The 27351-nt window shown below is 56.0% G+C and overlaps 1 protein-coding gene across 3 annotated transcripts; it reads left to right on the plus strand.

The window, feature by feature from the left end:
• Window positions 1-102: 102 nt before the first annotated feature.
• RSPO1 (R-spondin 1) lies at window positions 103-27054 on the plus strand. 3 transcript variants are annotated; one of them, XM_061360748.1, is made up of 6 exons: window positions 103-297; window positions 21034-21429; window positions 23009-23200; window positions 23968-24117; window positions 24714-24902; window positions 25437-27054. In XM_061360748.1, exons 2-6 carry the CDS (start codon window positions 21336-21338, stop codon window positions 25592-25594), a joined length of 783 nt encoding a protein of 260 aa, XP_061216732.1. In that variant the 5' UTR covers window positions 103-297; window positions 21034-21335; the 3' UTR covers window positions 25595-27054. The 3 variants fall into 3 exon arrangements, with proteins under 3 accessions (XP_061216732.1, XP_061216734.1, XP_061216735.1); XM_061360750.1 differs by lacking the exon at window positions 103-297 and adding an exon at window positions 12193-12689; XM_061360751.1 differs by lacking the exon at window positions 103-297 and adding an exon at window positions 13074-13208.
• Window positions 27055-27351: the final 297 nt, after the last annotated feature.

A 27351-nucleotide genomic window follows, 5' to 3' on the forward strand; every position in this document is an offset into this window, starting at 1 on the left:
AGCGGTAGAAAGGCCCAAAGTGGTGAGGACAGCCCACAAGTGGAACTGGCAGGACCGAACCCCAAGAGGGTGGGAAGGGGTGGATACAGCACCGGAGACATGAGCCTCGGCGCTCCTTCCCAGCAGTGCCTTTCTGGAGAGGCACGGGGCACACAAGGGGATGGGTGCCAGCCGGCGCCCCGAGGTCGGCCCGGCGCAGAGCCCCGGAGCGGGGCAGCGGCGCCGGTGTTGAGACGGGCGATGCACCGGGCACAGGGAGGGCAGGAACCAGCCCCGGCCGGGTAGAGCTGAGCCAAGGTAAGCGCCGTCCCCCAGCCGCGGCCCCTCTGCGGCCGGCGCTGGGCAGAGCGGGGACCAAGCATCCTCCTCCTCCGCTCCCAACGGAGCCGCCGCTTGGCGCCGTTAACCCCAGCGCCCGGCGTTATCCGTGTCGGGGTTATCTCTGCCGGCAGACAGCGGGGGCCCGGAGCGCGGAGCGCGCCTGCCCTCGGCTTGCGAGGAACAAGATAAGGGGCTGAGCGCAGCCAGGGAGCAGGGGGCACGGGGACATCCCACAGCCAGCCCGCCTGTGCGCTGGATGGGGCTGGCGGGGAGTGCCGTCAGGGTGTTCCTCCTTCTCCGGAGAACAGAAGAGCTGCTTTGGCCAGCTTTGCTCTTTTGTAAAATCCAAGCCATTTCCCATGGAGAATTAATTTGCACAAGGAAGGGGGGGGCAGGGAATAGTTTTAGGGAATTTCTCATTGCAGCGTCTCCTTTCCTCTCTCTTGTTGACGTTATTTGTATTTCTGTTTACATCCCATGACAAGTCATCCGTGCGCAGCGTACCATGGGCTGGCATGATGTGACATAATGCAAGAGCCGAGATAGCCTCCTGCTGCTATTTTAGTGGGGAGGATATTTTAAACTTTATGTTATCCAGGAAATTTCTGGAATATTTGTCTTCATTCCAAGCCAGAATGAAAACAATTCCTGAAATGTTGGAAGTTCCCGTGAAAAAAAGTAGTGAGAGCTTCCAGCTCTGGCACTGCTCGACAGCTGGGCAATGGGAGGCCTCGGCAGCAGGCAGTGGGCAGCAGGAGCAGGGAATGGGCAGTGGGAGCAGGGAATAGGCAACAAGGACTGGACAGTGGGAGCAGGGAATACTCAGGAGGGAGTGGGCAGCCAGAGCAGGAATGGGCAGTGAGCAGCAGGCAGAAGGCATCACACCTCTGCCCATGCCTTGCTGCAGCCTGGCATGCATTTGCTTTCCAACAGCACAACTGCAATCGTGCATTAGGGCACAGATATAATGGGGATGGCTGAAGGAAAGGCACAGGGAGAGTACCAGGCACAGGGATGGAGATGTCTTGGACCTAGCAGATGCCACAACCTCCCAGCATCACCCGGGCAAGGGGCTGGGACAGGGAGCAGGATGTGCCGCGGTGTCAGCGGAGGGCAGTGGGGACAGGCAGCCCTGCCATGAGCTTGTGCAGCAGGCACAGCCCTGCCTCTCCCTCCCCACGAGGCGCAGGACCCGATGCTGGGCTGGGGGGGGCTGCAGACGCTGGGTTGTGGCAGCTTCCCCCAGCGTTGCTCTTGGTCAGTGCAGTTCTGGGCCTGTCTGTGGGCTCTCCTCAAGGGCATTGCTCCAGCCCGAGCCCCCGGGGCTGATGCTCTGCAGGGAAGGTTGAGGTTGTGCAGGGCACAGAAGCGACTCCATCAGTCCCCCACGCTCCAGGGCAGACGCTTCCTTGTGCCAGGATGTGCCAGGAGAGACCCAGGGCTGCTTTGCAAACCCTCTCTGGTTTGTGGGGGCCAGCCCAGGGAGGGAGAGCCTCAGCCGGCAGCTGCGGGGCTGCAGGAAGGAGGGATCCGCTCCGAGCCCCAGCGCTGCATCTGCTGAGCCTGAGCCGCCGTGGGACAGGCAGCGCTGCATAGGGACCGCAGGGAGCCGGGGTCTGTGTGTCTGTGTCGGGGTGGGAAGCACCGTCAGGTTCCCAACGCGTTTCCCTTTGCCTTTGCCGCTGCGCTGAGGCTCTCAGTGCTCGGAGCTTTTGTTTTGTGTACTCTGGGAACCGACAATTTGTAAAGACACGCTGCTGGGCTAATCCTCCACCAGCTCCCGCAGCAGAGACCAGCTGGGCTCTGGCAGCTCCCTCCCTTCTCCCGCTTCAGCCTGCTAAAGCCGCGAGTGTCTGTAACCAGTAGCTCGCAGGTTTTGACTTATACGCAAAGCAGAGCAGCAGCAGCCTTCTGCAGCCGGCAGCCGGCACTGCACAGGCACGTCGGGCTCCTGCGCCAGCACAGGGACCTGCTGGGTGGGCAGGCAGAGCCGTGCCAACAAGGTGCTGAGAGCCGCGCTGAGTCCTGGGGGCGATGCCAGCCTCGGTGGTGAAATCATCTTGGCTCTCTCCTGGCTTCGGAGCCGTTGTTATGCCCTGGAGATGCTCAAGGAAGGGAGCTCTTTCCACGGCACGGTTTGCCGTGGCTCCGGTCCATGAGCTAATGCATTGGGGAAGCAATGAAATTAGACTCTAAAACAAAGGTAGCTCCCTCTTTGCGCGCAGGAAAGCCCATCCACGGCACATGGTTTTAACAGAGAGCACAGTAGCGCTGTGAGTCTTGAACCAAGTTGTGCTGCCTCCTCTGTTGAGCCCCAGGCTCCATAGCCGTGCTGGGTGAGCATAGGTAGAGCACTAGGAATAGGGAGAGCTGCCCCACTTAAGGGAGGTTCAGGAGAACTTGGATCTCAGGGTGCTGAGATTTCAATGGGTCCAGGGGTTGGTGCATAGATAGGTGCTGGATGGCATCAAACCCCACATCTTTCCCAGGGGTTAGCAGGCAGTGAACACAGGGCTGGAAGCTAATCCGCTAATCCCGGGTGTGCCAAGGAGAAAGGCTGCACAGGGGCATCCTGAGCAAGCCAGATGGCAGTGCAGATAAATACAGCCCTGCGAGCTGTGCCCTGGGCTGCTGCATGCAGCTTGGAGGAGGCGGACAAGCAGGATGCTGCTGGTAGCCACTGGCTGCTCAAACAGACACCAGTGTCCCAGCAGACAGGCTGGCTCGCTCCAGAATGATCCCAGCTCCCCTGCATCCTATTGCTCCCCAGTCCCAACCAGTGCCGCCGCAGCTCAGTTTGGGGCTAGCTACAACTGGTGCCATAGGATGGCAGCACAAATGGTGCCATCGGAAAGGTTATGGATCACCCCAAAATGTTCATCACCTCTTTGCCAAAGTCCTGCTCTGATGAGACAGCCCAGGCTGACCCCAAAGTTCATCTGGCACAAGAGCTGCCCCATCCATCGCCTCTCGGGCTGTACTGGGGAATGGCAGGGGTTGGGGGGGGGCATGTAGCCAAGGGACCAGCTCTGCTCACAAGGAGACCTGCCCCAGGTCATCCCTGATGGCAGCAGTTGAACAGGGAGCTGGTGATGCCAATTGCCCCCCTGCTCCCAGGGATGTGCTGCGGGGGCACAGGCACAGAGCTGGGTTTGCCCTTTGCAGAGACAAGGCAGCATCTTCCCACGATGGGAGGATGAGGCAGCAGCAAAGGATGAGGGTTCCCCACCCAGGGCACCCCTGTCCTCTGTGGGTAGCAGTGCCCTGGGGAGCTGCGGAAGCTGAGCATCCATTGGGCTCATCCTGCAGCTCCTCGTGGGGAGGTCCGAGCCCATGGCCCTGTGTGCAAAGAGCCTGTGATTTTCAAGAGAACTCATTCTGAAGCTGACTGGAGGCTGTCAGAGCAAATCAGTTGCAGTCTGAGCTAGCCACTTGTCTCTGCCTTAACCCTGGGAAAGCAACTGGGCTGCAAATGTTTACCTTATGAGGCAAACCATCAATATCCTTGAAACTTTGATTAAAAAGAATACTGGACGAGAGCATCTTGTGGGTTTCTTTTCTGGTTTTTTCTTCTCCCTGATTCGTTTCACAATAAGCCAGAAGCATGGCTTGAGTTAGGGCTTTGGCAGGGGCTTTTATCATGATGGATATAGTGGAGGAGAGAAAAGAAGTTTGGTTATCAGAGGATGCCAGAACTCAACTTCCTCACACATAGATTTAATAATGCAAAAGTTCTCCTTTAAAGGTCTCCTTAGAACAAATCCCAGTCATCACAAAATCCATGGAGATAAATTAAATTACATTTTAATAGTGGAGAAATTCCTGGGCCGGGCGCAGTGAAAGTAATGTTCTGTCTTAGACAAAAGTAGCCTCATCTCCCATCTGAATGCTACCATATGAAAAACTTAATTGGAAATGGAACCCCACAGCTTCCAAGGCACAACAAGAGGCCGTCATGGCTGGGCTAGCTCTCTTGCAGGCATTACAGGCACTGGAGCATTATTCTTCTCCCCCTTTTGTAAATGAAAAGGCGTCTCCAAGAAACAGCATCCAACATGTATCTGCTGGAGCTGCATCTGGAAGTGGCTGGCCACGGACAGTTGTGTCCAGCATAACCTAAGCTCTTCCTAAGGGAACAAGGATGCAAAGCACTGTGCTTCCCATACAGGCTTCATGCACTTGAGAGCCCCACAAGAGGCTTCGGCATCACGGTGCTCCGGTGAAGCATCCTTGCCTTTGCCTCGGATCGTTGTTTTCCGCTCTGCCACCTTTCCAAGCTGGGCTCAATCCGTTCTCATCTTCACACTGTCATCCTGAATGTGTTTAGGATATGTAAAGATGCTTCCCATGCAGACACAGACATTTAAAGGGCATGGGGTGTGTGCGGTACGTGCCTCAGGATGGGGTGATGCGGGGTGCAGGCTGGGCCAGCCTCACCTCGAGGCCCTGCGTGATGAACACTCCCCAAAACCGAAAGAAAGGGGGAAAACCAGGCAGGAAAAGCGCGAGGGAAGAGCTGCCTTGTTCCTCTCCGTGTCTGCACAATCCCCAGATCCCTCGGCAGAATTAGCTCCTTGCAGAGCACTGCATTCAATTAATTATATAGTTTAAAACACAATGCGTAGACGGATCCCATCGACACCAGCAAAGCTCTTGGCTCCGCTGGAAACCTCTGTGAAGCCGCAGTGCAGCAGAAGTCAGGCTGTGCCACAGGAGATGCTCTTGAATTGTCATTAAAACCATTGTAGTGTACTAGAAATGCCACAGAACGCAGCTTTTGCTGCTCAAGGAGCCCTTCCATGTGTGTTTTTAACTGATTTAGCTGGGCTGGTTTCAGTACAGTGGGATTCCTGTCTGCTTGCATGAGCCTGGGATGAGCAGTGCGGGGTACATGGGCTTCCTATGGGGACATGGGGACACCCCATCTTCACCTTTTGGTGCTGCTTCAGTGCAACCCAGATCACCCCCATCAATGCTGCAGCAGGAACACCCAGCTCATACCTATGGGGATCCCAAAGCACCCCAGGGCCCTAAAACCACCCGCAGGTCCTGCCTGCTCCCTGCAGGGCACAGATGGGCAGCAAGGAGCTGAACCAGGGCTCCCTCACCCATTCCTCGTTGTTCCCAGAGCCAGCCTGGACCTCTGCTGTGGCTGCTGCAGGTTACTGATGGGGGGCACCCGGGACTCCCAGGGTCACCATCCTGCATCCCCACGCAGCGATGGGAGCCCACAACCATTACAAGCTTCCTGCATGTCCCGCCGCTGGGGCTTGCTCACACATGATGCCTCACATCTGGGATCCGAGCTGGTTGGTGGGGATGGTAGTGCCATTTCCATGTCAAGCTGCAGCTTTTTTACCCCCAGCCGTTTCAGGGCTCGCAGCTATTGTGTGGGGTTTTTAATGTTGCAAGAATTTATATTGGGGGAAAAAAAAAAAGGGCCTTTTTTATCCCCCCCCCCCTTCTTTTCCCAATGCCTTGGGAAATGTCATCCAGCAGGAATGTTCCCAAGAGCTTCCCATGGCCGAGAAGAGGCTGGGCTCAAGCAGGGGCCCCCATGCCCAGCTCCCACCCTTGTGCCCAGCCTCCTGCCACTGGCTCTTTAAGCTGTGGCTCCCTTGGGTGCCCCATCCCTGCTCCCCACGCATTGCCCCACACTTCCAGGGAAGCAGGGCCGGCCCTGCCCCATGGCAGCACCAGGTCCTGCTCCGCTGCTGATGAGGCAGAAGGGAGGAGGCTTGGAGAGGGACAAGCTGTGAACAGAGCCAGATCTTCTGCTTAAGGTGTTTCGTGCCCTCTTGGCTGTGCCAATGGCCTCTTCCACTTCCAGCTTTGGACAGAGCTACAAGAAACGCTGGAAACCCCAGACCTGTGGTTTGTCATCATTCAAACTCCATTCAATTGCGTCCCAAAGCAATTCACTTTTCCCAAACATCAAAGCCTTCACAGTGATGCTGGGAGAGGGAGGGCTTCCCCCATGAATCCCAATGGCTCCTGCACTCCCTGCCCTGCTCTGGTCCCAGGGGCTGGACACCTGCATTGGCTGCAGCCAGGAGACCAGGCTGGCTGTCCCCTCATAGCACATAGAGCTTCAGCCTGAGTGAGAAGGGTGATGTGCTTTGGAAATGGATTAGTACTGTGTGATGGGCCCAGGATTCAGATGGGTTTATTGAGCAGCTTCAGCCTGGGGAGAGGGATGCACCTCAGAGGGGGTTGTGAGAGTAAGGGCAGGGAGAGCTGAGGCATTGCGTGCAGGAGGAGGAGGCAGATCTTCCCCATGAAAGTGCAAGTGATGCTAATAATGATTGCCCCATGTGAAGGTGCTGGATGCCTTTTTCCAGGCTCAGCATCGCGTCACAAACCCCTTCCACAGGACTCATTGTGGGACAGAAAAGGCTGCATCAGATGTGTCTGTGTTCACCAGCAGCTTTGCTGTGATTGACCTCAGAGGGTTCTGGTTCATGTGTAGGGAAGGGAGTAGAGAAAGGTGTTTGCAAACCCACCTGCCTGTTGGGTTCTAGACGGCAGGGAAATGACAAGCTCAGAGGGCAATGCCTGGGGCCGTGCACGGGGCAATGTGTGTGTGGCAATGAGCAGGGCAGTGCACAAGGCAGTGCACAGCACCATGTGCAGGGCAATGAGCAGCGCAGTGCACAGCACCATGTGCAGGGCCATGCACAGGCAGTGTGGAGGGAGCCCCAGCCTGCCTTGCTTTGGTACTTAGGGCATGGCAGCCTCATCTGGGGCTCAAAACCCAGCCCCAGGACCAGGTACCATAAAGAAATAATGAGGAGAAAGAAGTAAGGATGAGATGCCAGGATCAGAGTGGTCCTGCACTCCCCTGCGTGCCAGCGGATGCTGCGGGATGCAGGTGGGATGCTGGTACCCAGGGTGCCCTCACCGCCCCATCAGCACTGCCCTCCTCCCCAGCATCCAAAGTTGTTTAAAGGCAACTGCATAGGAAAAGCTGTAACAGCTCCTGCCTCTGCAAGCACAGTGTGCTGCTGTCCCTGCCGGCGCTCGGAGCTGGTTTGCCTCAAGGAATCCGTGAGATTCGTCCTGCTGTGATCTGTAACAATATTGGGATTAAATTAGCTTCCCTGAGCTGCAGAGGGGTCAGTGTGTAAGGCCCCCTGGTTAATCCAGCAGGCCAAAGAGAACAGAAGCCTCCCTGCATTGGGAAAGGAAAACAACGGGGTCTGTTTGCAATCCGTGGAGCTAATTCAAACAGCATTCCTCAAACAACAGGGGAAAAAGGGCCTTCGGAGCAAATGAGAAAGGAGCATTTCCCAACATGCGCACGGCATCGCTCCTTGGAAGGAGGGAGAATGTCCAGGCCTGCATGGGGTGCCAGTGAGGAGATCCTGAAAGCAGGGCAGGTCCCTGGGGCACGCATGGGAGCTCCCTCCCTGCCCTGTTCCTGGGGAGCACGAAGCGAGCTGGTCCTGCCAGACCCCTCCTGACCTGCCTTGGGCAGCACGGGGGTGCGGGCAGACTGCCCATGACACAGCAGTGGGATGGGGTACTTGGATCTTGCTCTGCCTTCATTTCATCCCATTTTCCTGGCTCAGCACCAAACCGGGGTGAGCTCCCCAGGGATGTTCCTGGAGGGACACGAGCATCCCAGCACGGCCACAGCCAGAGCAAGGTTAGGAAGCAGCATTGCCGGGCTGTGAAAGCCCAGGCTTGCTTGCTCTGCCCAAGGAGAAGAGGCATGCCTGGGTGATCCTATCAGGATCACTCCCGTTCCTCTTGCTTTCCCATGGAAGGCATGATCCTGCGTGCCCCCATGCCTGACCCCCCCCAGCACGGCTTGTGCAGCCTGCCTCAGGAACTCGATAGTCGTCTTTGCAACCAGAGCACTTATTTATGCAGCAAGCTCGGCACTTGGGATAACTGCATTGTTGGGGACCCAGGACCGCAGGTGTTCGGATGCTGCTGCCCAGGCTATCAATGATGCTGCAGGAGATAAGCCTTCTGTGTTAAAGCAGGGTGCAGGGGAGCAGGGGAGCGTCAGAGACAACTTCAGGATGTTCTTGCTTTCCTTCTGCTTTCTCGGCGAGCGTCTCGCTTGCTTTTTGCTTATGCTGAGATATTATCACAGGCTGATGAGGCACCGGGGATGAGTAATGCACCCTCTGTGCCAGCGGAGAACTTGTAGGCACTGGTACCTGCCTCTGCACACAGGGTTAACGTCAGGAGCCCTGGGTCTGACAGAAGCTGTGGTGCTCAGGGCCGGAGCTGCTGGGTGCAACCCCACTGCCTGCATCCATACAGGCAGAGGGATGCAGCTCCTGGCAGCTCAGTCCCAGCCTGGAAGTCCCCATGGTCCCCAGGCAGGGTGGGCTTTCCATGGAGGAGAGGCCTTTCCCCTGGCTGATTGAAGCAGAGGGGGATGAAGGGCAGGAGATGGAGAGGGATGAACTCAGAGCAAAAACCAGCAGGTTTTTAATGGGGAGGGGAACCGCAGGCTTGAATGGTGGGGCTGGGGATGTGGGGAGTCCTCCCCTGCTCCCTTTGGCTTTGTACAGAGCAGGGCACAGAGCCAGACAGGGAAAGGCCGGTGCTGAACGGGCAGAATCACCCATAATGGTGACAGGATAGCTGTAGTGCAGGATTAGACCTGCTGCTTGCTTTTCCACCTAACGTGGCCAAAACTGGTGAATTCAGGCAGCCTTTGTCTGCTTTGCCCACCCCTTTCCCCCATGCAGCACATTCCCAAAGGCATTCAGGATGATGGCTGTGGATGACGCTCCCTGGGTACCACATCGGGTGCTGGCACTGCCACCACAGCCTGGCTGGAGGAGCCCAGCCTGCCGGGTACCTGCTCAGAGAGGACTTCTGTGGGCAGCAGGGAAAACCTCCAGAGCCAGCAGCTCTGCTTCCAATCTGGAGCCGCTTGGCTTTTCTACCCTGCTCCAATGTGGAATTTCACGTCCTTTTGTACAAGAGAGAAACAACCTGTTTAGGATTAATTTAGGATCAGCCTTAACAGCCATTAGCTAAAGAAAACCAAACGGGGAAATGAGCTGCCTGTCAGAAGGGGAAGAAATGTGGGACTCGGTGCTGCATTTATTGTGGAGGGTGTTAAGGCAGGATTTAGTGTGATTTACTGTCCTCTGCAGTGATACCTTCCAACACCAGGAGCTGGCAAGCTCCTTTGCATGCAGTCAGATACGCTTCTCTATGCACTAATTATTGACGTGTCCAGTAGCCCTGCTCTTGCAGCTGGGTTTGTCAGCATTCCCATTATAAAGCTCTGTCTTTAGGGTTTATTGCTCAGTTATAAACATTTGCTCCAGACGGAAACTTGATCTACAGCCGTCAACCGGAGCTGCAGTGCTCTGAGAGAGGGGAGGAAGGAAAAGGTTTGGCTGTTCGAGGCAAGTGTCAAACACAAGGTCTTTGGCTCGTTAGGTTTTCACTCTTACAGCCAACACAGTGATGCTGTCCCAGAGCCACATCGATGGGACTTCAGAATACCCTAGAATAGAAAGTGAAAAAGCTCCAAATCGAAAGAGGGAAGGTCTTTACTATGGAGATTTGCCACAGTGGCTGCTCAGCATCTGCCCAATGTTCAAAACACGTTCACTGATGCTCCTGTGAGATAGCAACGATCTCAGAAGGTATCATTTGCAAGCAGGAAAGCAGGGACCTTTAGCAAGGTGCCAAAGAAACTTCCAGATGAATAAACCCTCCATACACACGTGCATTAACACAAGCACAACGCAAAGAAGAAGCTGTGAAGGGTGAATTCTTCTTGCCTGTTTTGGGTTATTTTGCATCTTTGTGTTGATACCTGCCCCCATGCAGGCGCTGTGCAAAGCAGAGGTGATTCCAAGGGTGTGAATAACTCATACCCAGGAGATCCTCCAAGCCTGTGTATTCAGGGTCTGTTCTATGCCATGTCCCATACCTTTGCTCTGCTCTTCCTCAGGGCTGCCAACTCAAAGAGTGCTCTGCTGGGGATGCTCAGAGTCCTTAGCAGGGACCTGTGGGCAGCAGAAATCAAAGGGGACCTGCCCCATCTCTCCATCATGGGACCCAGGGTGGGATTCAGGAATCACTGCAGGGCCCAACACAGCCTTTTGAAGAGCCTGTGCCCTCTGGCTTCCAGCTAGGAGCCCTGTGAGCTTGGGGAGGATCAAGTGCAGATACTGCTGCTCCTCGTTGCTTCAAGCCTTTAGTAAGCAGTGCAGAGTGAGTCACCCTGCTGGGCATGGCTGTCTCACCCAGCAGCGCGTTGTCCTGGGCTGTCCCTAGGAACACTTGGAAGCTAAGACAATGTTACTCATTACAGAAGGGTTATGGCATCTGCTCGAGCGGATCTTACGCCTAAAATAAAGGGTGGACCCTGGTCAATGCTTGGAGAAGTTGACGCACAAAAGGGGGAAGGTAAAGATGGTGCTTTCAGTGCAGCTCCCTCTGCAGCTCCCTGCCTCCTGCCCGTTGCCAGGCACTGGTTTGGGCTTTGTGTAAACCACATGGTTATGGACAAATAGCCACCATGTAGAGAGTTTAGAAGATGCTGGCACTGACTCTGAAGCATCCCTCTAAAAGCATGAGGATTACTTCCACAGGAGAAAGCCAGAGGCAATGGGGCAAGGAAGGAGTTAGGGGCAAGCTTTCTGCCTGAGATTCCCAGGAGAGGGAAAGTGAACAAGAAGCAGCAGCCTCCTTGCCAGCTGCAGAGTCCAAGAGCAGGGGTAGCTCAGCAAAGCAGGGAGAAGGCATACAACATCCTCATGTGCTGAGGTTGATGCTCTTACACGATAAGGAAGGGAGGATGTGGCACCCCTCTCACTGCATCCCTTGGGTGGGAGTGAGCCCTGACCCTGCAGACCGGGAACATGCAACCTGCTTTTGCTATCTGGGTTCTTGGAGGAGCTGAAGGGAAGCAAAACCCCTCCCCAGGACACTGATAGCATGCCCAGAGGCTGGCCAGCAGCTTGCCACCCAGCCATGCACCTATCAGGGTACCATACCTGCATTGGCAGAGCCCCATGGCCATGGGCATTGCATCGGCCCCACAAGAGCAAGGAATGAGGGTCAGTCAGGCATGCAGAGGGACCCACACGGTGCTGCAGCCACTTGAGAAGTGGGCAGACACCAATCCCTGTAAATGGCTTGTACAGAGAGACAGTGGGACAAGGTCCAGCACGGCTCCATGTGTCCGATGGCATGTGTCCTGGAAACACCAGCTTCCTGTCTGAGCCCACAGTGCAGGGGGCATGAGAAGGGATGGGGGCCTTCATCTCCCCTGTGGCCAGGGCACTTCTGCCTCCTCTATGGGGGACCAGCACACTGGGGCTACTCCTGTGTTCCCCTATGCACCCATGTGAAGCTGGGCTCCATTCCACATCCCATCGGAGAAGGGAAGGGCAGCTGACAACAGCAGCAGGAGGAAAGCTCCCGTGCTGCTCAGGTGTGACGAGGGGCAGGTATCCCAGGCCAGCCCCACCGCAGTCACGCTGCTTTCCTGAGCGTGAGCATTTCCTCCTGCTGCAGAGCCAGAGATGGAAAAACATCCAGGCTTTGAAGCCCTTTGCTCAGTGCTTTCCCCGCTCCAGAGGATAATAAGCTGCTTTTAATATCTGACATGTTTATTAACAGATGCAGTTGTGACAGCCGATGACTTCATGTGCCAGTTACCACTGAAATGTTAGTAATAACTTGGAATTAACTGTCATAAATAAAGTAGACTACAAAGGCAACTAGATGGTGTGTCATTCTGCAGTAATTCACCGAGACCCCGTTGGCTCTGCGAGCAACACTGGAAGGTCCTTTGTGGAGCTCCAGTCCGGGTTTTGCAACAGTCACAATATTTTGGCTGGATATTGTCTTAGGAGGTGGTACTAGTGGGGTGGAATTCCCTCATGCAGGAGTTTGCACTAGATGCCTTTACAAAGCTGGATACTCGGGTAATAATAATAATAAAAAGCCCCTACCCGGTGGATGGGGATGGAGTCTACGGCATTGAGACCAGGATTTATTAATGTGCAAATCGCCCTGATATGATCACATACTTTCTGCTTTGCATACGCAGGGAGCAGCGTGGGCTGATGGAGTAGGAACTAGCCTGGGCGATCTTTACGAGCTGAAATCCTGCACATCACTGAAGGGTTTGTTTCTCTGCGAAGCTGTTAGAAACCTGCTTTAGGAAAGCAAGTGAACCAAAGCCCCGGCCCCAAACGCACCAGACCGCTCCATGAACTCGCCATGCATCGATTCCTCATTGTTTTTGACAGAAACGTGCGTGTAACTTTATCTGGAGGAGCCGAGGATTTTTGTAGTGGGGCTTGTAGTGGTTTAAACCTGAGGCATCCGTAGAGCCTTTTCAGCAGTGATGAGGGAGTGACAAGTCGGAGGTAAGGGTTTCCGAATGCGGGTTTGTTTAGATGAAGCTTTTGCAATGCGGGCTGCTAATGAGGAGCGCCAGCCTTGTCAGCATCCGACTTGCGGGTTTGCCTTGTGCAATGTGGGTAACGAGTCCAGACAATGAGAGCTGGGAGGAATCACAGCGCGATCTGTCGCGATCCCAGTCTCTCCCTACCCCCCCCCCCTACGCTCCCCCCCCCAAGGTGTGCGGGGGGCTTTGCGGGAGGCTGGGCTGCTGCACGCTGGCCCCTGCCGCTCTTCTGCCTTCCCGGAGCGGGGAAGGGGGCACGGGGAGCGGGTGGCACCATTGATCCGCTCGCTGGAGCTCGCTGCTGGTCCTGGATCAGCCCCAGTGCCCTGCCGGCTTCCCCGCTGGCTGCCAGAGACGGGAGCGTGCCCGTAGCTGAGCAATGAGGGGACGAGGCGGTTGAGCAGGCTCAGCATCGCTGCGGCTGCGCCCGCAGAGGACGGCACCCATGGGGGCACGGCAGGCACCCGGAGAGCGCGGGGTGAGTACGGACTCCCATGGGGGATCAGTGGGGAAAGGGTTTAACAGCGATCCTGGTGGTGATGAGAGCTCCGTGTTAACACCGCACCTTGATGCTGCTGGACCGCGGTGTGCTGCTGAGCCTGTGGGTCAGCGAGGGAGCGGGGCATCCCGCAGGGCGCTCCCGCAGCCAGGCGGGGATGCGGCTCCCTGACAAGGGCTGGGGGCAAGGTGATGTTTCAGCCTCTGTCCTCTTGATGCTCTGAGCCAAGGTGCTGCGAGGTGTGGGTGCAGGCAGCTGGGGAAGGGGCACACCTGCACTGATGGGGTTTCTTGTAGGTGTTTCCTTGAATGGCCCTGATGGATGAGGGGGTACCCAGGTGATGCGCTTTGGGTTTGGAGGGGTGCCTTCCAGTAAAAGGCATTAAAACAGGGCAATACCAGCCAAAGCAAACATTGCTCAGCATGGCAGGCCTGGAGCCTTCACACTCCCAAATGGGGCTTGGTGAGTACCAGTGCAAAACCCTTGTTACCTGGAGGTCTCTGAACCTGGGGCAGTGCTTACACCCTGCTCTGGTGGCCAGGTTTATGCTGAGATCCCACAGGAATCCCGTGAAACATCAGCCTGGAGTGTTCTCCAGCGGGAGTGACTTTGCCCAAAGTCCATCCATGGCCCTGGAGCACCCGATCCCCACTGCAGGGCCAGGGCCGTGGGTTTGGGTGGGAGCAGGACAGAATTCCCAGCGGGCCTGGAAACCACCCTGGGAAAAAGGCTCCTTTCAGCTGGATCAGCTCCGCAGCCGCTGCGAGAGCAGCAGCACCACCCTGAGGGACACAGCAGGGAGAGAGCCGGGGGTGCAGGGGCACGGATGTGACCCCCTGAGCACAGGCAAAGGCAGGGCATAAACCTTGCATTGCCATCACCTGAGCTTGACTTGAGCTGGCAGAGCACCTCTGCTCTATGGGGCTGTGAGGCTGCAGGGAACTGGGGTCAGGTCATCCCTGGGCTGTGGGCATAGTGGGGACCATGCAGCCAAGGGAGGAAGGGGATGGAAGGCAGAGACACCTTCCCCAGAGACAACCTGTGCTCTGCCTGGGGAGGGAAGTGCTGTCTTTGACTGAGACCCCCCCCTCTGCAGTCCTGAGTTCAGCTCCCAACACAAGAGGGATGTGGAGCTGCTTGAGTGAGTTCAGAGGAGGCCATGGAGATGCTCCAAGGGCTGGAGCAGCTCTGCTCTGGAAACAGGCTGAGGGAGCTGGGCTGGGTCAGCCTGGAGAAGGCTCAGAAGAGACCTTACAACAGCCTTCCAATAGCTAAAGGGGGGCTACGGGAAACCTGGAGAGGGGCTTGGGACAGGGGCCTGTAGGGACAGGCCAAGGGGAATGGCTTGAACCTGCCCGAGGGGAGACTGAGCTGAGCTCTTAGGCAGAAGCTCTTCCCTGTGAGGGTGCTGAGGCGCTGGCACAGGGTGCCCAGAGAAGCTGTGGCTGCCCCATCCCTGGCAGTGCTCAAGGCCAGGTTGGACACAGGGGCTTGGAGCAAGCTGCTCCAGTGGAAGGGGTCCCTGCCCGTGCAGGGGTTGGAGCTGGAGGAGCTTTAAGGTCCCTTCCAACACAAATCAGGCTGGGATCCTATGGTTCTGTGAGCACATACCAGCCTTCCAGCCATACCCAACACCACCTGCCTCTGAGGATCATCCTCTGGGATTGCAGCCGGGTGCTGTGGACCAGCTGCAGGATGCCCTTCATGGCAAACCACCCTGAGCGATGCCAGAGCTCAGAGCTTGCTCCCTCTGACCTGGCTGCTGTCACCCCTCAAAGAGGCAGAGCTTGAGCTTGTGCCCCATGCCCAAAGCTGAGGCTCCCGGTTATTTGTCCCACTTGTGTTTGCTCCTGCTGCTGAAACCAGTGCTCCTGGCTCTGCGGGGCTCAGGCTTCCCAGTGACGTTCACCGGGAATCCCTGCAGGAAGCTCACACTTGGCAAATGCTTCCTTTGCACATGGCCAAGCAGAAGGCCCCGGGGGCTGTTTAGGGTCTTGGACTCTGCTTTTGCCTGGAGAAGGGGCTTAGCACAGCAGCTTGAGGCTGCTCCTGCAAGCCCTGGGAATGTGCTTTCAGAAAGGCTGCATTTAGAGATGTGGAAGGTTGCTGCAAGCCCTTCATTTATACTGGAAAAAGAGGGGAATTGGGTATTGAGCTGAACGGGTGCACACTCCAATGGGATGAGAGCCTTAGCAGCCCTGGCTGTGCTGCATCAGACCCTCCTGCTGGCACACTCAGTGTTTCCAGGACTGGGAGCTGTACTCTGATACGGTGTGCATCCACTCTGCACTGCTGAGCACATCCCTGCATGGCAATAGGGCTTTTAGGGTTGGCAAAGAGCCCCTTTGACAGAAGAGCAAGGTTTTCAGTGATGCTCTGAAATGGACCGGTTTGCAGTTCCTGGTCTGAAATTCGCTTTGGTTCCTGCTGGTTTAGTGCATTTTGTCCCTGGCACTGAACCTTGGAGGCTTAAACCTGCTTCATGTTGTACCTCATAGGAATAGGTTTGCTTTATCAGTGACTGCACCTAAATCCCCGGGCAGCTTCTGTCTGTGGCACTGGAGCTGTTCCTGCTGGGATGACTCCAGTGCCTGCTCCGGGGCTTCGCTGCTTCCTTCTCCTCCAGCCCAGCATGCAGCCTCTGTGCTCCAGCAAGAGGGTAATGGAAATCCCCCAGTAAAAGGTTTCCTGATGTTTTACAATGCTGGAGCACAAGCGCTCCCGGGGAGAGGCCTGTGGCACTGCTAATCACAGCATTACTCGGAGCAGCTACTGTGCCGGGCACTGCACAGGGAGCGGAGCAAGGAGCAGGGGTGCTCCTATAGCAGAACCCTGGAGCGTCCCCATGCTCCAGGCTGGAACAGAGGGGTGGCCACAGGCAGGAGCCTCTCCTCAGTGTATTCCCCATTAGCGGCTCCCAGCACGGCTCCGCAGATCAGGGAATGCAGTGCAGAAGCTGGTGGAAGGAGTCAGACCTCAACAATGCTGCGGAGAACTGTGCTGCCAGATTGGCTTTTATGATTTCATTTCTCCCCATGCAGTCGATGGGCTGGGGATCCTGCAGAACTTGGCGCTCGGGGAGGGGCTCAAATGAAGACCTTCTGCTTCGGAAATGTGACTTAATGCAGCCTGCTTTTATTGCTTCAAGGATTAAGCAGAACAAAGTGGCTCTGCCCGTGCATGTGCAGAGATGTTTGCCTCCTGGAGAAGTGTGAGACACCCTGTGGCAGGCGCAATGACCGAGCCCTGCGTGCATGGGACCTGCTTCCATCCATGCAGGGTTTCACATGCTCCTACAGCGCTGTCTGTGCCTTGACAACAGGGACAAGTCCTCAGTGACAGGGTTTAGCCCTGGACTTGATCATCTTAAAAGTGTTTTCCAACCTGGTTGATTCTATGATTCTATGAAACACTGCTTGGAATGACAGCAGGAAGGGGAGACTTACTGTAGTGATAGGACAAGGGGTAATGGGTTAAAACTTAAACAGGGGAAGTTTAGATTGGATATAAGGAGGAAATTCTTTCCTGTGAGGGTGGTGAGGCACTGGAATGGGTGCCCAGGGAGGTTGTGAATGCTCCATCCCTGGCAGTGTTCAAGGCCAGGTTGGACGAGGCCTTGGGTGATATGGTTTAGAGCGAGGTGTCCCTGCCCATGGCAGGAGGGTTGGAGCTTGATGATCTTAAGGTCCTTTCCAACCCGAACTATTCTATGATTCTATGACTTTCCCAAAGAGAATTCCCAACCCTGCTCCCTGCAGGTCTGCACTGCCTTCCTCCCAGTGCAGAGCAGACAGGGAGCTGCAGGCATGGGGGTCACCCAGAGCAGGCAGTGCAGAGACATTGTGTTCAGGAAGCACAAGCATTGGGTCCATCTTCGTGTGCATGGAAATAGGAATAACTGTGCCACAGGGCTGAATGAGGTGTGGGTTTGGTACTGCTGGTCCTTCAGCATCCCAGCTTGCAGCTCCTGTGCAGCCCTGACCCAGTGGGGTTTTGTGCTGAGGAGCCACCCATCAGTGCTCACCTCTTTGTCCCTTTCCCTTGCTGCTGCCCAGTGAAGCCAGCTCTGGAGATGTTCCAACTGGATGAGGCTCCTGCTCTGCACACCCTGAGGCTGGTTCCTGACACCCCTGTCTCCTGGTGCTGGGGAACAAGGGAGGATGCGCACTGGGGAGCCCGCTGGCTCCGCTCCCTCGCCGGGCTGGGAGCTGCACAGGCACACGTGGGGCTGCGAGCTTCAGATCCCTCGGGGAAGCTTTGCCTGCCGGAGGCTTTTGCCAAGGGAGGGCAAGGCACACAGAGAGATAAACGGGAGCGTGTGTGGGCTCCTGCTTGTCTGAAAGATGCCTCCTCTCCTGCTGGCTGCGTCCCACCTCCGAGGCTCAGCCGTGCTGGAGGAGCAGCTCGGATGCTCTCCAGGGCAGGGCTGGATCGTGGAGGGTGCAGCGGTGCCTCCTGATCCCTGCACCAGCATCGCTGCTGGCCAAGGGGTTTGGTGGGCACTGGGGGGCTGAGCCACCCTCAGTGGGATGGCTGGCCCTGGTGCTGGTCCCCTCCTGCCCCTGCATGGTCTCCTTTACCTCCCCTATGGTACTCACTCGGATTTGTCCCCCTGCTCTGGCTGGCTCACTGTGCCTGGAGTGAGGACCGCTGTGCGCCCCACAGACCCCATCCTCATGCTCCTCTTCTCCACAGCAGCCCACTCTCATTTCCTCCTCCTCTTCCTCCTCCCGCTCCCCTCCTTGCACCTCTGATACAGATCCAGGTGCCATTGTCATTATCTGAGGAGCTCGATAGAAGCTTAAACAAAGGCAGGTTGGGGAATCTGCTGGTTGCTGCCACAACAACCAACCTCCCTGCAGCCTTTCCTGGGGCCGAGATAGGGCTGCAACCAAACCAACCCCGGTGAAACCCTGCAAAACCCCATCTCCTGCAGGCAAAGACACTTCTGAGACCTGTCCTTGCTTATTCAAGACATGCAAGATACCCCTCAATAGGGGAAATTCAAGTCCTCTACCCAGCCCCAGTCCCTGTAAGCCCCAATCCCCCTGTGCTCAGAGCTGATGTCCAGCTGCTGTTGGCAGCAGGCCTGGCACTTCCTGGGGGTTCATTACTGCTGCTGCTGCAATCAGGCTTGGTCCTGCCTCCAGCCCTCACACAAGCATCTGGTCCTTCTCTCCCAGATGCAGGAAAGCTTTGGAGAGCCCGTTTACATTATGGCTAGCCTGATACCTTCAGCAAGAGGCAATATATCAGCAATTTAGTTATTGAGGATTAGGTCTTGAATATCCTGGGGATACAACGTTGGTCTTTCTCACCTTGTGTGTAGGAGGACTAATGGTAAATTATCTGGATGGTTTACATTTTCTGGCTTGCATTGGAGCTCCCAAGGACCAATTTATCCTGATGGAACTGCAAACAAGGCTTACTGTCATCTCGGATGCAGGGGCCAGGTCTCTCCAGTAATGAACTCAGAGCAGCTCAGGTTATCCCAAATCCTTCCTGTCGATGGGATAATGGCATAAATCCTGCTAATGTTTAGACTGGAAATTGTTTGCAGCAACCTGAGCTTGACCGATGGCTGCACCAGCTGAAAGAGGCATAATCTGTGTCCTGAGGTGAGGGTGGGAAGAGCTGGAAGCCTGGCCCTTGTGCTGCAGCCTCCGCTGGTGGGCACGCCGCAGACACTGAGTGTTGGAACACGGGGATCGTGCTATAGGCAGCATCCAGGATGCTGGGAGCTTTCCTGTGCTGAGCGGGCATCTGTGGCTGTCTTGGGGCTAGAAAGCAAGGAAACAAGGAGGGAAAAGCGGGTGCTTGCCTGGTTTGTGTTGAGCCTCCATGTTTCCCATGGCACCTCCCTGCCCTTGCACTGAGCGAGCCCCAAAAGATGGGGTCTGTGGAGGCAGCACAAGCTGCACGCTGGCTCTTGGCAGGCTGGGGCTGTGTTTGCTCCATCAGGATATCCCTGCTGCTGTCCCCACACCGAGGAGACTCTGCCCTGTGTGTGTTGTGTCAACACCCGGAGCAGGCTCAGCCTGTGCTGCCTCTGACTGCGCTTCACCTGTAAAGCCGCAGTAATTAAAGGCCAGGGGCAGCACCGTGCTCCCTCCAGAGCTCGGCACTCATTTAGGGACCGTTTGGGCCGTGCTGTGCTGACGCTGCTCTGCGCACACCGGGTAGCACCCACGTGGCCCCCTGTGGCTGTGCCACGCTGTGCATTGCTATGCTGTGCCATGCCATCCATCCGCAACATCCTTCCTCTCCTGGATGCTTCACCCCAGGTCCCTGCACATCAGCAGCGCGCGGAGGGAGGCTGTGGGACTGGGGTGGGTTAGGGTTAGGGTTAGGGGTTAGGGCTCTGCTCAATGCTCCCAACAGCCCAGCTCAAGTATTTGCCAGTGTTTATAAAGCAGCTTGCAGCAAACAGCCCTGAAGTGCAGAACGAGTCCATGCTTACACAGGCAGTGCTGTGCTCCTGCCCCAGCAGTGCACCACAATCACTGCAGGGACACAGAGAGGTCAAAGGCATCGGGGGCACACGTGAGCCAAAGCTGCCACAAGGTGCCCGCTCCGGGTCACATCTTGGCATCGAAGCACGTGCTGCTGCAAGGCTCAGTGGTACCCGGTCACATCCCCCTTCAGCAGCTGCTGCGGGCAGCCCTCTCTGCTCAGGTATTTTGCTGCTGTGGCCATAGCCACCTCACAGACGGTGGCCCTTCAGCCACCCATGGTGGGCACGGAAAGGGACTGGAACCCCAGGGCCCGTGTCTGTCATAGAGACGGGCTGCAGCCGGGCATCATTCCAGCACCATCACTGTCGGCCGTTTGAGGCATCGGCGACTGCACAGTTATTATAAAGGGATTATACCCATTTTCTGTTTCATTTGAGTTCACAGAGTGAATGTTGTCGCCTGTATTCCCACACAACGGCAGCCGTTGGCAGGGCTTCCCCCTGCCAGCTGCAGAGAGGAGCATGGCTCTGCTTGGCAGTGCCAGAGCTCTTGGTGCAGCAATGATGTTGCCTTTCCTTCCCACCAGCCACAGAGCATCACACTGCTCCGCACTGGGCCTGCCTGCACTGCCTCTGCCCTGGAGCAGGAGCAAGGAATCGGATGCTCCAGGGCGAGGACAGGGCACACGCTGGCTCCCATGCAGGCTGTGCCTGCAGCCCTGCTTGCCATCCAGCATCTTGCTGCCGCGCTGGGCTTCCCTTTGCACTCACGCAAAGCACTTGGGCATCTCACCCTGTGCAGGCAGCGCTGACCCTGCCCTGCCGCTCCGGGGCAATGGGAGCTGGGAGGTTTGGAAATTCCCTCCGAGCAGAGACGCGCAGTTTTGGGCAGCTCGCGGGACGATCCCGCCCTGTCCCCAGACAGCCCCGGCTCCGGCGTTGGGGCTGCAGCTCGCTTTCTGCTCGGCTCGACGACCAGCCCCAGAGGTGCCCACTTGATGGGAAACATCTTGTGTGCTTGGCAGCGCGCAGAGGCCATCTGCTCCTCGAGGAGGGGCGGCCGAGGGGGGACTGGCACTCTTCTAAACAACTTCCAGCTCGAACCGTACGCTGCATCGGCCGATGGCAAAGCCGTGTCGGGCGCTGCGGCGCGCGCTCGGTTATTGACTTATGGATGAGGTTGGGGGGCGGTTCGCCCCACTCCGGGGGCCGCCGTCTGCCTGCACCCTCTATGTGCGGCTCCCCTGGTTCACCCCACAGCTTCCGTGCTTGCCCGCTGCGGTGCCGAGCCCAACCATTCCGGGAACGATGTCGGCTGTTGAGTTAATCTGTTCTCCTCTTCCTTTGCAGTCCCTGCGAGCGCACTTGGAAACTGCACGCAGCTAACGCTCGCTGCCAGAGCCCCCCGATGGGACTAGAGCCAGGCTCCTGCGCTCCTTACGGGGATGAAGGTAGAGCCATGTTACCTGCTACCTAAGCTCGCTGTCGCTGGCGCCGTTTGTGGATGTGGTCCTGTACCAGGCTTCGCGCACAGACTCTCAGCTCTGATCCCGCCCGAGACGTTTTAGCAGCGGCAGACAGAGATCCCCAGCTGTGGAGCGGGCTCCTCCGACCACCCTGCGACGGAGGGGCTGCAGCGCTGGAGAGTTACTATGCAGCTTGGACTGTTTGTGGTGGTGGTTTTTCTAAGCTCCATGGATCTAACGGGCAGCAGCAAAGTGGCGAAGGGCAAGAGGCAAAGACGAAGTACGTATGAAACGCTTTCCTTCCCTACTTCTTCTCGTGGTGCTCTGCGCTTCGGGCACACGGGGAATGCGTTTTACCAACACAGAGAGCCAGGGGTGCCCTGGGAGTCCTTGGAGCAGCCCTAAATCACACTCCCATTCAGAGATGTGCGTTCACTGCCCCACATTAGACCTGACACAGGCCAAGGGGTGGCCCGGTGCAACCCGAGGTGCATGGGGGTTTAAGCACCCCTCCAGGCTGGATGATGCTCGGCTGGTCCCAGCTTGGGGCTCCACGTAGGGCAACCAGGCTGCGCCGGCTCAAGAGCAGCGGCACGGGTTTGCCCTCGTTTATGTAAGCTCGCTTGTAGAACTGTTTTACATTAAAACTGGTTTAAATTCAATTATATAAAAATGATTTTCTATTAAAACTGGGACTGCTGAGCCCTGTGAGAACAAGGAAAACTTGACGTCATGCCTAATGCTATAAAGTGCAATTTTCAGCGAGGGCCCGGTTTCTACCTTTGCCATAGAGGCAGATCTTGGCTCCACGGCCCAGCGCTGCAGGAGGAATGGGGCCGCATCCCCTGGGAATCACCCCACATGAGGGGCCAGGGCCCAGAATCCCAAGGGGCCATCCCAGAGCAGGCCCAGCAAACCTCCTTGCACTGAGGATCCACTGGGATGGGGACCCCCTTTGCTTTCTGTGTCACTTCCCATGCCCGAGGACCCAGTGATGGGGCTGGGACAGGCAGCAGGGGAGCTGCTGGGGTCTCGGGTCAGTGGAGGGGGAGAGGAAAGTTTTGCTACCTCTTGGTCTGGCATGTGAACGCTGTGATGCTCCGCGCTCGCTTTGGAGGGGTAGGAAATGTGGCATTTAAAAGAATACATCTTTTTAAATCCACAGCTTTTCTATAAACAAGGACACTGCTTGCATAATAAACTAATAAAAATAACCTGCATTCTAGCCTGCAAAGAATGCTATTGGTTTCAAAACAAGCAGCATTTTTATATGATAATTAAAAGCAGAAAACTCTCTCAAGACATGGGATTGAGTATTTTTCTTGGACTGGATTTAGGAGCTGAGAACACATCTCTATTTTGGGGGCAGTGAAATCTCCTGCACTGCCAGATATAGTTAACATAAGCAGGGTCACAGCGAGATCTAGCTCAGGACGCGGCCTGGCTCGAAGCACAGCACAGTTTTGCTCCAGCACCCCTTGGCTCTGGTCCCCGCTTGTCCTGCACCGTGCCCATGGCTCAGCTGGGGTGGCACCGCCTGCTCCAAGAGGGGACATGGCAGGGATGCACTGGTCCACCCGGACCCATGTCCCCTATGGGTGTCTGCGTGGTGGGAGACAGAGCTGGGACCCTCTTGAGCTGGTGGCTGCTTCTGGGTGCTGCTGCTGCTGATGGGACCCTCACACCTGCGCTTGATGCTGGTGTCTGTGGGCATCAGCAGCGGTGCTGGGAGCGCATCAGGTCCTTGGCCTGCCTCGGTCCCTGCCCTTCCTGAGGGTGTTTTGGGGTCAACCCCAATGCATGCAGAGCCCAGCCATGCACACAGACACTAATCACCCCCTCTCCTCTTGCCTTTCCAGTTAGCACCGAGCTGAGTCAGGGCTGTGCCAGAGGCTGCGACCTGTGCTCCGAGTTCAATGGGTGCCTGAGATGCTCCCCCAAACTCTTCATCCTTCTGGAGAGGAATGATATCCGGCAAATCGGGATCTGCCTTCCATCTTGTCCGCTGGGGTACTTTGGCCTTCGCAATACAGACATGAACAAGTGCATCAGTGAGTATGGGAGGGAATGGGTGCAATGGGGGAGGGTGGCGTTAATTTGAGGGGCCACCTCCAGCGAGGTGAGATGCTCTGCCTGTATCAAAGGCAGAAGGCACCAATTAACCCAGGGAACAACCCCACAATTTATGCTGTCAGACTGACCCCCTCCTTCTCTATGGGGGAGAAGGGGAAGATGCTTTCAGCTTTTAAGGTACTGCTCGCACAATTACCTTTTCCACCTCCTCTGCCCGTTCCTCATAGCCAAGCAACTCTCTGAACCACAGTCCTTGGCCTGGGGCTGCCTCTTTCAGCCAGAGCAACAGAAAGAAGCTGGACATGGAAAAATAGGATCACTTCCCTTCAGTTTCACACAAACCACCCTCATAGCCAGATTTCCATCTAACCTCCATTCTTTGCAGCCCATATTGTAGCTTCAGCTGGAGCTGTTGGCATGGGACTTCATTCTTTGCACTGTCCCGCTCTGGCTGAGTGTTGCTCAAGCTGAACATCAGCCCAAACCTTTTCCACCCTGATCCTGATTTGGATCTGGCAGCGGCTGCTGCTGCCTATGGGAGCCGCAGCACAGTAGCTCTGTCCTGTACCAGGGAGGGATGCAAAGACACAGCCAGGCCTGGCAGGACATTCAGAGACTTGCCCTGGCTGTTGGCAGAGCCCTTGGGGCCAGGAATGAACTCTGCTTCGCAGTCGAGAGCTTCCTGAGCTGTTTGTTCACATCAGGCTTCATGATGCCTTTGTGGTTGGTTGTTTTTCCCCCACAGAATGCAAAATTGAGAACTGTGAGTCCTGTTTCAGTCGAAACTTTTGCACAAAATGTAAGGAAGGTTTGTATTTGCACAAAGGGAGATGCTACGTCACATGCCCCGAAGGCTACTCTGCTGCCAACGGCACCATGGAGTGCAGCAGTCCTGGTAAGCGATGCTTGGGCATCTGAATTGCTGGAGTGTGGGTTAGGGGATAAATCAAACCCCTCAGAGACAGTGGCAAGGAAAGGGATGCTTGAAAACTTAGGAAGCTGCTGGGGAAATGCACATCTGGGGCTGTTCAGCCTGGAGAAGAGAAGGCTGCGTGGAGACCTCACAGCAGCCTTCCAGTATCTGAAGGGGGCCTATAGGGATGCTGGGGAGGGACTCTTCATTAGGGACTGTAGTGGTAGGACAAGGGGTAATGGGGTAAAACTTAAAAAGGGGAAGTTTAGATTGGATATAAGGAGGAAATTCTTTCCTGTGAGGGTGGTGAGGCACTGGAATGGGTTGCCCAGGGAGGTTGTGAATGCTCCATCCCTGGCAGTGTTCAAGGCCAGGCTGGATGAGGCCTTGGGTGACCTGGTTTAGTGTGAGGTGTCCCTGCCTATGGCAGGGGGGTTGGAACTGGATGATCTTAAGGTCCTTTCCAACCCTAGCTATTCTATGGTTCTATGATTCTATCTATCTGAGCCTAAAGCGAGGGGGAAGCTGAAGGGGAAGGGAAACAAGGGTCACCGCTGGCCTCTCTTGTTATCCGGCAGCACAATGTGAAATGAGCGAATGGGGGCCCTGGGGGCCCTGCTCCAAGAAGAGGAAGCTCTGTGGCTTCAAGAAGGGCAACGAAGACCGAACGCGGCGGATTCTGCAGGCTCCCTCCGGAGACGTGTCCCTGTGTCCTGCCACCACGGAGGTGCGGCGATGCACGGTGCAGAAGAGCCAGTGCCCCGAAGGTGAGCACACGTGGAGTCATAGAATGGTTTGGGTTGGAGAGGACCTTGAGATCATCCAGTTCCAGCCAAAGCTGGATGCCTGTGCGCTGCAGTGGTGGGAGTCATCTTCTCCTCTCCCAGAGTGCTTAGGTCTGGAATTTGAGTGTTTGGGGGATGAATGGTGGTTTGGTCACTCTCTTATGGGATGGACAAGATTTGCAGCTGGGTTGAGTGCTTACAGCAGTGACTAACACCACTGTGGCCAAGCTGTTGCTCTGATGCACACAGCAGCATTAGCTCAGGGGCTTGGTATGCACCCCGGAGAAGTGCAAGTGTTCACACTTCTGCTGGAGACTGACAATTACAAAGCTAAGTCCAGATTTGACCCTCCCTCCCCGTTTGTGTTTAAGCAGCAGCTCACAATGAAAAGCACAGACCAGCAGACAGGGCAGCACTCAAGTACCTCTGTGCATGCAGAGGGGAGCAGGACCTTTTGGCTATGGGCTAGCTGGGTTCTGCCGGAGAGCCTCATGGTGCCTCTTTGCTTTGCTGCAGGGAAAAGGAAGAAGAAGGAAGAGCAAGGAAAGCAAGATAATGCGAATGGGAACAGGAATCGGAAAGACACCAAAGACGCTAAGTCTGGCACCAAGAAGAGGAAGAGCAAACAGAGAGGGGCTGCGGTCCTCACCACGTCCGCTAGCCCTGCCCAGTAGCTGCCCCTTTATGTCACCTGATGGCAAGACTTCATTGCTGCTATGTATATGAAAGCTTTATTGAACCAGAGCACTGCTACACAACACATACACATGTCCAGAAAGACAGACATATACTCCCCGACTGATCCACAGACCCAACAGAAACCACATACACAATGCATAAGGAGGCTGCACACACCCACACCACCCCGGACCATGGAGATACGCTGCTGAGAAGAGGAGTGGGAGCACACACGGAGGGATGCTCATCTCCCCATGGCTCCACAGGCATGCTGCGGGGAGGAGAGGTGGAGCACGAGTCAGTGGAGGACCCAGAGACTTCATGACCAAAGGCCTCAACTCGAGACCGGGTGCAGCACAGCTGCAGCCACAGGGATGAGACTGGACCCATGTGGCCGCTCTCCCCAGCCTGGGACCCTGACTCACACGAAGGCAGTGGCCTCTTTCTCTTCCCCCTGCCCTTTATTTTGTGTTTTAAGCTGTATGACTTTATCATTGCGAATACATGTTAAACGGTTGTGGTCAGAGGTCAGTGGTATCTGCCCTGAATCTGCTTCAAGTTATTTCAAATTAAAAACAAACAAAAAACCAACCCCCAAAACCCCAAAATGACAACCAGCTTCCTGAGTGTGTGGTTCATGCCTTGGCCCCTATGGAGGCTGGTGTCCCACAGGACAGAGACTCACTTGTGGAAGGGAAACTCACCAAAGCTCTAAGAAAAGCCCAGATTACGTTGCCAGCTGCACTGCAGCCACCCATCAGCCATCCTGTGCCCACAGGACCCCAGCTGTGCTCCACGGAGCCCCTGAGGAATTCCCTCCCTGAAGGATGCTGTTAACATGCAGCAGCTTGGGAAAAGGAAAGGTTACAACAGGCTGTGGAAGTGCTGTGACTCCGCTCCTACACTCACAGCAGCAGGACTCCATCCCGGGCTAGGGACAACGCTTGTCCGTCTGTGCAGACATCACTCAGGCACGTAGCAGGAGGGGAGGCAGGCAGGAGGGGGAAAGCACAGTTTGGGCTCTGCAGAAGAGAAGCACACTGATAGGTTTAGTAGGAACTCCTGGTCTGCACGGCTGGAATTCCCTGGATTCAGCACAAAGCGCTCCTGACGGCAAGAGCTGACAACTGGGTCGAGGAACTGGGCTGAGGACCATGCGGGATGGAGGCTTAGTGAGACCTGTGTGCTTCTCTGCATGGAGAGCTCTACCCTCAGCAGTGTCATGAGGTGGCATCCTGCTCAGTTTCCCTTCTGTTGTAAAACGTGCTTCCTCCATATAAACGTGTGCAGCCGTTTCGTTCCTCTAGAGTTCAGCAGAAGCCCTCTGGTCCTGAGGGATGGAGCTGGGATGCGCGTGGGGTGGATCAGTGACGTGCTGCTGAAGCTCCTAGCTCCCCTGGTAAGGTGATGGGCAGGGAAAAGCTCACCCCAAAGCTAAACCTGGTGAATACCACCTCCGCTGGTGGTTCATGGCACCCACTGAGGACTCAGCACTGGCAGAGGACACCTGAACTCTGCCCCCTTCACCCCGGCTGGTTCAGCTCAGTGCAGGACGTGGGAGCTGCACAGTTGTTCCTGCTCCGGAGCTGTACCAAGCTCTCCGTGACTGCTCTGCTGGCAGCAGAACCTTTCAGCCCATCATCCACTTTGTGTTTAAGTAAACAAGAAGCCGTTATATCTTTTAAAGGGGATTCCATTTCAGCACAATGATAAACGACCAGCATTCCAAGCAGGGAGAGAAAGAGGTTCTTAA

Source organism: Neopsephotus bourkii, unplaced genomic scaffold, assembly GCF_033783945.1.
Source record: "Neopsephotus bourkii isolate Nb327-2 ecotype Australia unplaced genomic scaffold, CSIRO-AGI_Nbou_v1 NB_1036, whole genome shotgun sequence".
Lineage (NCBI taxonomy): Eukaryota > Metazoa > Chordata > Aves > Psittaciformes > Psittacidae > Neopsephotus > Neopsephotus bourkii.